This window comes from Ochotona princeps, chromosome 1, assembly GCF_030435755.1.
Source record: "Ochotona princeps isolate mOchPri1 chromosome 1, mOchPri1.hap1, whole genome shotgun sequence".
Taxonomy (NCBI): domain Eukaryota; kingdom Metazoa; phylum Chordata; class Mammalia; order Lagomorpha; family Ochotonidae; genus Ochotona; species Ochotona princeps.
In genome coordinates, this window is record NC_080832.1 from 69,911,492 (window position 1) to 69,923,762 (window position 12,271).

General features: G+C 40.6%; 1 protein-coding gene across 1 annotated transcript in view; it reads left to right on the forward strand.

The window, feature by feature from the left end:
• MDN1 (midasin AAA ATPase 1) overlaps nt 1-12,271 on the forward strand; it is a 143,176-nt gene that overhangs the window by 25,484 nt on the left and 105,421 nt on the right. Inside the window, exons 14-19 of the mRNA XM_058660823.1 lie at nt 5,060-5,208; nt 5,828-5,888; nt 8,167-8,378; nt 9,708-9,811; nt 11,437-11,581; nt 12,091-12,187. Of these exons, the coding sequence (XP_058516806.1) occupies nt 5,060-5,208; nt 5,828-5,888; nt 8,167-8,378; nt 9,708-9,811; nt 11,437-11,581; nt 12,091-12,187 (768 nt within the window). The remainder of the gene's footprint in view (nt 1-5,059; nt 5,209-5,827; nt 5,889-8,166; nt 8,379-9,707; nt 9,812-11,436; nt 11,582-12,090; nt 12,188-12,271) is intronic.

The following is a 12,271-nucleotide window of genomic DNA, read 5'->3' on the forward strand; positions in this document are numbered from 1 at the left end:
GCAAGGGACTGTGCCTGTCTTAGGTGTTCTGAGTCCAGGCTCTCCTTACCCGTCATGGGCAAACCGCGTGGCTAGGAACGTGGCGCCTGTCTTAGGTTGGTAAAGCCTTTTCGGATACTTACCCGTCTCTGACTACCAGTCCAACATGCCTAGCCAGACTTCTGGGGATTCTCTGTTGTGAAGGGCAAGCACAGCTTGCACTAGCAGCCGCTGTATGTAGTGTCTGCTGACCCCAAAGAAATAATAAGATAAGGCCCAGGCCTACTATACCGGCCCATTGGCGTGCAAAAGAAAGACCCTTTAGTATCCAATTTGTCCATTGCTCTACCGTGGCAATCTCTACTTTGGTGCTATTTATAGCGGATAACTCTCTGGGCAAATTCAATGCTCGGGACCCATTGGTGACAATAGAAGGAGTAACACACAATCCAGGTAAATGGAGCTTGTACACATACATAAATAGCATTATAGATAACATCACAACTGCAATTAACTTTAACATCTTCCCATATTCTAGAACTATTACTACTATAATTACAATTTTTTATCACTACCTTATCAATAAATGCAAAAGCTGATATATCTGAACATCTACCCCTGCTGGTGCACAATACCCAAGCATTCCAGGGCAGGGCAGATACAGATTGAACAGGATTACCATATGTGTAATTATATCAAACTGAACATCCCGAGTCCCATACAAATAAACCGTGTAAATTATCAAACTAAACATCTCAAGTCCCATTCAAATAAACTGAAAGGCTTCTAAATAGATTAGCTGCAAGTTGGAAACTGAGAGGACCTCAGATAACATGTCCACCTGTTCTTAAGTCAAGTTCACTCATCAGCTTATGATTAGCAAGCCAGTCCAAACATGTTGGTTAAACTGCTGCTGTGTCTGAAGAACCACAGAGATCTGCCACGCCAGGGCGTTCACAGTCATAACCGCCGGTAGCTATTGTTGTTACAATGGCAGCGGTAACCCCGAAGTCATACTCTGGCCGCAGGTGGACTGACAGGTCGTTTTCTTTAACTGTCATCGTTCTGGGAAAATAGGTGGGTACGCACATCACCACAGCCAGCGGGTACTCAGTTGTATTCCAACATTCTGAAAGAAAACAATCTATTCCACAAGTTAAGTCAATCTCTGCCTAACTAGCATTGATAACAAGAAACACAAATGGATAAAAGCAATTCTGCAACTGGCCTCCAAAAATCATGGACATTGCTTGCTTCCACAGCACAAACGGAGGCTTCACCTCAAAAGAATTCGTGGATATACTCTGCATAGGATTTTGGTAGGAATTCTTATGTCCTCTAAATGTACTGTTTTTATCTGTGAGAAAATTTTTGGAAAAGGTATAAGAATGGCCACTATTCCTAAGGTTTAATTAGTCAGTACAATGCAGGGTGATGGTACAGTAGAATTACTAATATTAACACTCACCTGAAAAAATAATAACTAGATTGTCCTTTGGGGATCTATATTGATCCCTATTCCCCCTTTCTGTTTATATAGCATAGTTTTAATCTTTTTTTTTTTTTTCCTACGCTTCCATAGCTTTATTGCCTCTTGGCACCATGTTTTAGCCTGTTCGTACGCTAACTGCTTTACCAAAGGCATTGCTGACTCCACCTCCCCAAAATTTCTAGAGGCAGTTTGAATAAGTCTAGCTACAAAATCAACATAAGGCTCATTGGCTCCTTGAATAACTTTGCAGAGACATCCCTGTAGATCCCCACTGCCTGTTCTAAATTCCACTAGGGGTTTCCTGCAGCAGCATTACACTGCGCAGTGTCTGAACAAAACTCTTGGTATGCCACCTTGCAAGAAAAAGCATGGGCAGAAAAAGAGAGGGGTGCTTAACAAATTACTAATATATAATATATAAAAGCCTAATATGCTTGCTTGTCCCGTCGCTCTTCCGATTCAAATGCCATCATCTTGGCCAGTACCCGAGCTTTCACAAGACTCAGCAGCAGGAGCTTGCCACACAAGCCTCTCAGGAATCCACCTCGGACCATTTTCGTTTTTTTGGGAAAATATAGACTGATCCTCACCCCCAAATGAGGACAGGATCTGGGCCTTGGGTCTGAGGAACCAGGTTGCTTACTCTTATAGGGTTAGTATAAAGTGAAAACTGTCAAATAATAGCTTTACTAAACATTTATCCCAAAGGCCTACTTCCTGTTATAAATGAGACAGGAATACAGGTTAATAATAAATGTATCAGTGATATAATATATTTTAAAAACAATTATTGGTAATTTAAATTACATAAATTTAAGAAATCAATGTTAACTAGTAATCTTATTCAAAGTAAATGAATTTGTAGCAAAGGTTTACAATCACTTAGATATTTTTACAATCCTATCAGAAAGCTCTGGGAGTGTCTGCAGAATTCAGAGCTCAAGGCAACCTGCTTTTGCTGTTGATATGCAAATTATATGTATGCATTAATTTACCTGCTTTTTACAATGTTTCCTACAGGAAGTTTAAACTTAATTCACAAAAGCTAGAATATTTTCTGACCAACAAACAGACAGTAACACATTATAACAATTTTAAACAATTTATACAGATGACAAACATTAAGACACACATGTGCGCGCGCACACACACACAAACACATGCTTTTGGAGACTTAAAAAAAAAATTATTCTCAATCAAACTTAGTAATAGTAGTGTCCTCCAGAAACCAGTAGCTGAAAAATCATCAAGTAAATAGTTTTGAACAAAGACCTTGAGAAAGAAAAGTCACCGCTATGAAATCTTTTCATCATTGCAAGAATGCGAATTTTAGTCTTCCCAGTAATATAGCTATAGTGAACAACCAGATACAACTGTAGAACTAAATAATTAAAAGTGTGCAAACTAAAATTTAAACCTTCACAACTACATGGATGTATACAACAGTTTGACACGACAGAATTTTACTACATTTGGCAATAATCTTAATCCAATCAACCTGATTAACTGTCTCCACAAAACGGGAGATAAATCCATTGGCATTCTTGAGGCCTCATAAGAATACCAAGGGAAACCCTAGAATTGGAAACTTTTGAATTCTTGGATGCCCCTTTAAGGATGGCTAAAAATATCTGGAAGAAGGTTTTTGTTGTTGTTAGTATAACACATTATAGGTTAGACTTCGTTATTGACATGAAATCATCACTCAAATACCTTTAAAACAAATACAAAATCTTTACCAATTTAAAGCAGTGAGAAGTTTGATAACCAGCCGAAAACACAAGAATTATTTTAAACTATAAAATTGCTTTATATACAATAAATACTACATTAATTTAACTTATACCTTGAAATAATTTAATAGTGAATTACAGTTAACTTCTATAACAAATTATTTGTGATAAAATTTTACATTTTTGAAAACATCACAAATGAAACCTTAATTACAAGAGGTAAGATCGTTTTTTTTTTTTTCTTGACCTTTTCTTTCTGATCATACTAAAAAGATATTTAAAAGGTAGAAAACAAGGCAACAGAAAACTTAGGGTCAAGTAATGGAGGTCTGCATGAATCAAAAAACAGCCACCTGTAGCAATATAAGGCCTGACTAACAAAATCAGCATCCCAAGAACTGCTATCAGAGCAAAGCATTTAGCGAAGCTTTTAGTGGGTGGAGGATCCTCAGAAGACTCAATTCCAGAGACCTCTTCCTTATCCTCCGAGTCTGACTCTTCTGACTCAATTAACAATCTCTGCAGCAGGTGCTGCATGCGCACTGTGGAGGACAAATTCCCCATTGCTCTAACCTTTCTCTAGTCACTCAACCGTGAACCTTCTTGTCGCCAACCGCGAACCTTTTTATTTTTGTTTTTTTCTTGTCGCTAACCTGCGAACCTGACGTGCACGTTCCCGCCTAGTGCAGCTCCCTGAGCAAAAGTCTCAGTTGTAAACTAATTCCCGCTGTAAGCAGCTCCCTGAGCGATCTGCTCAGCTACTTACCTTCCTGGTATTCACCAGCTAACTTCTGTCCGAGTCACGGTACCAGATATCTGTGTCTCCTGTCCTGCGGAAGAAATCACCCGATACTGGAGAGCATTTCAGAGGCACTTTTATTCCAACCTTCAGTTCCTTTTTTGGGGCAGAAGCCCCTGGCTTATATATCCCTCCTATCCGTTAAATCCGTTACCCAGAAGCCTTCAGTTAAGTCAGTTAAGTCCGTTATTTCCGTTACACAGAAAACCTCCTCACCCCCCCCCCCCCAAGGCCCCTGGCTATCTCTCAATCCTCCAATCAGCTTACATGCCTGAGGCAAGCAGTAAAGGGCCAATCACAGGGCACTTCCTGAAACCTGTCTCCAAGAGGAAGTAGGGTCCAGGCATCATCTTAGGGCAGGGCACACCTGCAGTGCTCCCAACACTTGAGTAGGTGAATTCTCATAGTTCTGTAGCCAACTGTCTAGAGGAGAATGTTTTCCAGGCTCTGTCTTATTTTGTTTGGCTCCCGCTCCCAAAGACCTTGGTGCTCTTCAACTGCTTCTGCTGCTGCTTTTTTTTTTTTTTGCCTTTGTATTGATTTATTATTATTGGAAAGTCAGATTTACTGAGAGAAGGAGAGCCAGAGAGAAAGATCTTCCATCCACTGGGTCACTGCCTAAATGGCTTTTAACAACAAGCTGAGCCAATCTGGAGCTAAGAGTTTCTTCCAGTTCTACTTAGTTGCAGTCTCAAGGTTTTGCCCCATCTACCGCTACTTTCCTAGGTCACAGACAGGGAGCTGGATGGGAAATGGAGCATTTTGGACACAGGCCAGCACCCACATGGGAACCTGATGTGTGGAGATGGAGGACTAGCCAATTGAGGGATCGTGTTGGGTGCAGTCCTGGTGTATGTGTTACCCTGGTGTCTGTAATCACGTAATTTTATTTGCATGTGCCTGTGATGTATATACTTGTCTGTGTTCATATGGGTGTTTGTCTGCAGCTCTCCTTCCAGAGACACCGTTTCATTTTTAGAGTGTAAGCTCTAGCATGAGGACCATTGCTGTGAATTGTTTAAATTCAACTTGCTAAGAGTCTTTTCCCCTTCCCAGGGAGAGGCTCACGTTTGCTGCTACACGGCCATCCTGTGTTCTCATTGAACAGCTAGCAGTGTGTGTCAGCAGGGCAGAGCCAGTGTTGCTGGTGGGAGAGACTGGGACTGGCAAAACTTGTGCTGTTCAGTACTTGGGTCACATTACAGGTAATTAATTGCTCCCATTCCTTGGAAATAACCATCATTAACGGATTGACACTATTTTATTTTTGATTTGGACTCTGAATACATATGATTGGGTGTCAGAACACTTATGGAAAAATAATTGGATATCGTGCATGACTTTTTATTATGTATGTTTTCCATTAGCAGCATGAAAATTCCTTGTGTACATACAGATTTTTTTTGTTGTTATTTTTTGTTTCCAAACACTTGGGTTTATAGTCCCCACACCTTGCAAATTAGATACCTGTAAGAACAGAATGCCTTTTTTTTTTTTTTTTTTTTTTGGCCTCATTTCTTCTAAAGGCTAAGTAAGAACTTTTGCCCTTTTGTGGCTATTTGCTCCTAATTTGCTGACATGGAACTGTTGACACATTTCCTGTTACCTGATCCTCTAGCATTTATGCCCTCTGAATCTTTTTGTGTTTGTTGATGTGTGAATTATGAAACGCAAGAATATTTAAAATTTTTGACAGTCATTAAAAGGAATAAAAAAAATGCTTCCAGAATTTGCTCTGTGCTATTACCACATCCTTAAGGAGCCATACTGGAAATCACCAGTCGTTTTGATGTTTGAACTTAACTGGACTTTTATGTTTTAAAGGACACCGTTTGAGGGTTGTCAATATGAATCAACAAAGTGACACTGCAGACTTACTTGGAGGGTAAGTGGTTTAACTTTTTTTTGTTTTTCTTTTACGATTACTGCTTGAGGTAAAAGTACTGTTTTTCAAAAAAAGTCCAAAATTAGCTTTGGAAAATTGCTTAAAGTTTTGTACCCTCCTCCTGAAAAAGTAGGGAAATTTTCAATGTTTTGAGGACCTCTTGGGTATGTGGATGCTTGTATTGAGGTTGTCAAAGAGGATACCCTGGGGATGGCACCATGATGACATAGGGCAAACCTCCAAAAACATCCCATATGGCTGCTTGTTTTGAGTCTGGCTGCTGCACTTCTGATCCATGTCCCTGGTAATGCGCCACTTAGATGGCCCAAGAGCCTTGGCCCTACCACTCAATATGGACACCTGGATGGAGTTCAGACTTTTGATTTTGGCCAGACCATTGGTGAGTGGACCAGCAGGCGGACAGTTTCTCATCCTGTCTCTCCCTCTTGCTCTGTAAGTTGCTTTTTAAGTTAAAAAAAAAAAAAATTTTGACTCATGAGACACTGGGCTGTCCACACTTCTTTGTTTTCCCCCAAATTTAATTTTTGCTTGAAAGGTGAAGTTACAGAAAGAGATAAGTGTGCTAGATCACTCCCCAGACTGTCACAAGAGCTGGAGGTATGCTAGTTCAAAGCATACATCTTTGGGTGTCCCACATTAGGTGCAGGGGCCAAAGGAATTGAGTCATCCTCTGCTGTTTTGCAAATTATAAGCAGAGGGTTGGATGCGAAGTGGAGCAGTGAGGACACAAACTGGTTTCCATCTGCATTACTTGTACCGTTTGTGAATACTTTGTGTACTTTGCCACGGCAGCAGCCCCAATAAATAAATCCTGGAAAAAAATTAAAAGATGATGCTTTGGAAGAGAGTGAGAAAGTCATTTATATTGTCTGTATAGTGCAGTTGATCTGAAGAATTATCTAGAGCCCTACCATCCTTAATCTAAACTTTTCTGCAAGTCATTATTGCAAACATGAAGTAGCAGCCTGCATAGGTAGTAATTCCTCAGATACATGCTGATTCAAGTACAAGCTGCTCTACTTCCAATACAGATCCCTACTAATGTTCTTGAGAAAGCAGCAGAATATGATCCAAGCACTTGGGCATTTGTAGCACATAGGAGACCCATTTGAAGCTCCTGATTTTAGCCCAGCTCAGCTCACCTTGATTGTTGTGGACATAAGGAATAAACTAGTGGGTAGAAGATCTCTCTGCTTCTGCCTCTTCTTGTCTGTAGTTCTGCATTTTAAATAAATACGAGTTTTATCTATATATTAATTTTTTATGAAAAGTTAATAATGTATTGGAAAGGCAGTTACACAGAGAAAAGGAGAGCAAGAAAGATCTTTCATCTGCTGGTGCACTCCCCAAGTGGCCACAATGGCCGGAGCTGAGCTGATCCAAAGCCAGGAAGCAGGAGCTTCTTTCTGGGTTTCCCATGTTGGTGCAGGGTCTCAAGGCCTTGGACCATCCTCCACTGCTTTCCTAGGGCACAGACAGGGAGCTGGTTGGGAAATGGGTCCACTGGGATTAGAACTGGCACTCATATGGGATCCTGGTGCGTCCAAGGTGAGGATTTTGTGCTAGGCTACTGTGCTCGCATTTTAAATAGGTATTTTAAAACAAATAGGTGCTTTAAAACAAATGAGTCGAGCAATTTCAGGCTTCCATGCCATTTTTTATTGGCTCTTGATTGTTCAGTAGAGATGGTCAGTGTTGGTGCTCGGCTTTTACCCATCTCTTTGTCTTTCCCGTAAGGGTGATGAGTTAGTAATAATAATTCTATTACAGTAGAGTTTGCCAAAAATGTTTTGTTGTCTTTTTACTATCTATACTAAATTATTCGTCTAGGAAATAAACTTTATCTCAGTGTCCTTCCATTGCAGTATGTAATATCTTCAGCCATAAAAAGCTGTATACTTAAAAATTTTCAATTTTCTAAAATGTCCTGAAAACTTTTTGGTGAATCTTAATAAAATATGGTGTATGTTACTGTTTACTAGTCATATAGATTTTAATTTAAACAATAGTAAGTGACACACTTTATTCCAACTATGAGCTTCTTAAAATTTTTTTATAATGTTCATCTGTTCATATAGTTTGTAATCCCTTTGATTGCTGGGTTTGGGCAGGGTGGGGAAAGCAGTTTAGAATTTAAGACTTTAATTTGGATGTGAAGCATCTTGGTAGTATTTCTGATTTTGAGAATTCTGATCTGTGCTTTTTAATTTTCCACTAGCCTCAGAAAGTTGTGAATCACACCTATTTTTTGTTTCAGTTACAAACCAGTGGACCATAGGCTGATTTGGCTACCCCTGCGGGAGGCATTTGAAGAACTTTTCGTGCAGACATTTTCCAAGAAACAAAACTTTACCTTCTTGGGACACATTCAGACCTGCTATAGGCAGAAACGGTGGCATGATCTCCTCAAACTGATGCAGCATGTGTACAAGTCTGCTGTCAACAAGGATGCAAAAGAGAATGAGACTGGTGAGGGTGTGACCAAGACTGCTTGGTGGGAGGGTATGAGGCTGATTGGCAGACAGTAGAATCAAGAGAAAAGAGTGCATGGTGAAGCTCCTAGGGCTTTTGCAACAGTGACAAATATTGTAGTTTTGTTGCCATAGTTGTAGTACTGTGTCCTAAATAAACAGCTGTTGATGTGTGTATAAACATCATGTGCCTAGGGATTAGTAACCACCCTCCTCAGTAAGGAAGATCTTCCATCTGCTAATTCACTTCCAAGTGGCCGCAACGGCTGGAGTTGAGCCAGCGTAAAGCCAGGAGCAAGGAGCTGCTCCTGGGTCTCCCAAGGAGGTGCAGGGTACAAGGCTTTGCGCTGTCCTCGACTGCTTTCCCAGGCCCCAGGCAGGGAGCTGGAAGGGAATCGGGGCTGTCTGGATTAGAACCGGTACCTGTAAGGGATCCTGGTCCGTTCAAGTTGAGGACTTTAGCTATTAGGCTACTGCACCAGGCCCATGATGCTACTTCTAAAGGGTCAAGTTCTATGCTGCCAGGGTACTTTGGTAGCTCAGTTAACTCCCTGATGTACAAATGTCATAAGGGATGGCGCAGTGTCTCACAGGGTAATCCTTTGCCTGTAGCACTGGCACCCTGTTTGGTGCTATTTCTAGTCCTGGCTGCTCTACTACTACTACATTTTTCAAAAAAAAAAAATTTTTATGTATTTGTAGTGGGAAGGCAGATGTACAAATGAAGGAGATACAGAGAGATAAGATCTTCTGCCTGCTGTTTCACTCCCCATGTGGCTGAAACGGATGGAGCTGAGCCAGTTCATAGCCAGGAGCCATGAACCTTCTCCAGGTCTTCCACATGGCTGTTGGATTGGTCCCCAGGCCCTGGGCCTTCCTGTACCGCTTTCCAAGGCAACAAGCTGGGAGCTGGGTGGGCAGTGGAGCAGCTGGTACATGCACTGGAGCCCATATGGGATCCTGGCAGATTCAAGGTAAAGATTTAACCACTTGGCTATTGTGCTAGGCTCCCAGCTCCTCTACTTTTAATCCGGCTCCCTGCTAATGGCTTGGATTAAAGCATTGGAGGATGGCCCAAGTTCTTTTGACCCTGCCCCCATGTGATAGATCTGGAAGAAGCTCCTGGCTTGGGATTGGTTCAGCTCTGGCTTTTGGGGCCTTTTGGGGCCTTTTGGGGAGTGCACCAGCAGATTGAAGATACAAGTAGAAGAGAAAAACAAAAATATAGAAAAAATAGACAAAGGAGTCACAATAAGGACAAAAGAAACCAGAAAAGTTTGTATGTGTTGCATCTCAAAATGTGTGTTAACTCATTTTTTTTTTTCAGGATTGCTTTTAAAGGAGAAATGGGAAGCCTTTGGTCTTAGACTCAACCATGCTCAACAGCAGATGAAAATGACTGAAAATGCCCTGTTGTTTTCATTTGTAGAGGTATTATTTTTGCTTGTTTGGATTAAGGAAATATTGACTTACAGTGCTGAGGTTTTTATTGTATTCTTTCAGTTATAAAAATCTCAGTTTTTTAGGAGTTATTGTGTAAGACTTAAACAATCTTAATAAAATATGATTTAGAGGAAACATTCTGCAAAGTGTTCTTTGTAATCATAGGATCTTGAGCGTCACCATTATTGTTGATAAAGATGCATTTAAGGACAAGTAGAGAGTACTATTCATTCATTTATGGTCTTGGGAAAGAGACAGGCAGGCATTGCTGGAGTGCCTGGGCTGATCAAGGATAGCTCTACTCTTCGTGGTCCTTTGATACTATGGATGGGAGCTACCGGAGTAGTATTCATGACTTAGGTTTTTAAATTCTATGATGTTTTTTAGATTGTGCCTAGAGGAGACTGGAGTCATTGAGCTTATGTTCTGATGAAAGTTTATTCAACTGTATTTTCATGGTTTTGGGAAGTTTTGTCATTATTGATATGATTTTTCAAAAGATGTATTAATTTGTAAATCAGAGTGATAGAGATACAGAGAAAGAAATCTTAGTTCTGGTTGACTATGCTTTCAGAGCTCCTTTCCTGCAGAACTCAGCCAACCTGCAGTGTAGTAGTTAGATCTGGGTTGGATTGAAGCTAGAAGCCAGAGATTCCATCATGTCTTACATAAGTTGCAATTTGAAAATGTCAAATGTTTTCAAAGGAAAGCTTGTATTTTATGACTTGCCATTTCAGTAGGAGTTAATACATTTAAATTTAAGCATTAAGACAAAATTATGATGGATCTGTCTCCCAATAGTAAAACGGTTTTTGAAGTGTTAGCTGATTGGATGTTAAGACATTTTTTCTAACTCTTGGAAGCAGTATTTGAAGAGATAGTATCAGTGGACTAGAGCTGAGTTAAGATGGATTGAGATAATTCTCAGCAACCATGAGAAGCTGTGTTGATCTACACTCCTAGTTCAGGGGTTCATCTGAACTTTATTCTACATGTATCCTGATGCTGTATGTATTTTAGGTGCTTTTAGTTAGTATTTGCATGCATTTAAACACCTAAATGCATTGTAAGTTGTCATTTACCTGACCATCCATGTAATGAGTAGGTCCATTTTTATTGCCTGTCTCTATTAGGCTTTTTTGGTTATTTGGAATGTTTACTTGGGTCTGGTGGAGTGACTGGATAGGCTAATCCTGTACCTGCAAGCGCCAGCATCTCATATGAGCCCCTGTTCTGTATCTGGCCATTCTACTTCCTATCCAGCTCTCTGCTTATGGAGAATGGCTCAAGTCCTTGGACCCCTGTGGGAGACCTGGAAGAAGTTCCTGGCTATTGCCATTGCAGCCAGTAGTGAATGAACCAGCTGATGGAAGATGAATCAGTTCTCTCTTTCTTTACTCTCCTTCTCTCTGTAAAAATCTGCCTTTTAAATAAAGTACATGAATCTTTTAAAACGAAAAAGAAAAGATCACTTGGCCTTACCTCTGCTGACGTGTGATTAAAGGCCTAGCTCGGTTCAATGAGTTCAAGATACTGGTATTTGCATGACAGCCCATAGTGAGTGTGTATATATTTGAAATGAAATCCTAACATGATATTTTACTTTCCTCAAGGGCACATTAGTTCAGGCAGTAAAGAAAGGGGAGTGGATCCTGTTGGATGAAATTAACTTGGCTGCTCCTGAAACGTTAGAATGCCTGAGTGGTTTATTGGAAGGATCCTCTGGCTCCCTGGTGTTGCTGGATCGAGGAGACACAGGTAGCTCTTCATCCTCTTGAGTTGGTGTCAAATCTTCTGGTTACTGCAGAGTGAGATTGTTTTGATTAAGTGGATTATATAACCCTCCTAATTATATTTGTTCCTTCTTAAATATAAGCTTTATGCAAAATGCATTGAGTTGTTGTCAGGTGGTGTGGGGCATGCAAAGAAGAGAGTTTGTCAGGGCAGTTGGGTTTCAGATGATAGGCACACATTAGCAAAATATACCCAGGTGTGTTATGATAGGTAAATTCACACTGAACAAACACAGCATAAGGGACTGGAATGGTTGTGCAGATTGATACATACATACAGGTCTGATAAATGATTTCAGTGGGGCTTCAGAAAAAGCAAGGGCGGAGTGGAGAGCCAGTACCAACCAGCTGAGTGTGTAAAGGCGGGTGACTATACTTGGGACTCCGTAGATGTGGAGAATCTTCTTTGAGGACCTCTGGCTTCTTACATGATTGCTATGAGTTATTGAGAATTTATAATGTTTCTCTTAACAGAGCCACTAATTCGTCATCCTGACTTTCGCTTATTTGCTTGCATGAATCCAGCTACTGATGTGGGCAAAAGAAATCTTCCCCCAGGAATAAGAAACAGGTAAGGGGGTAGATGTGATGATAATATAACCAAGCAGCAGCACAGGTTGTTTTCTTGACCTCTGATAGAGGAAGCATACTTCTG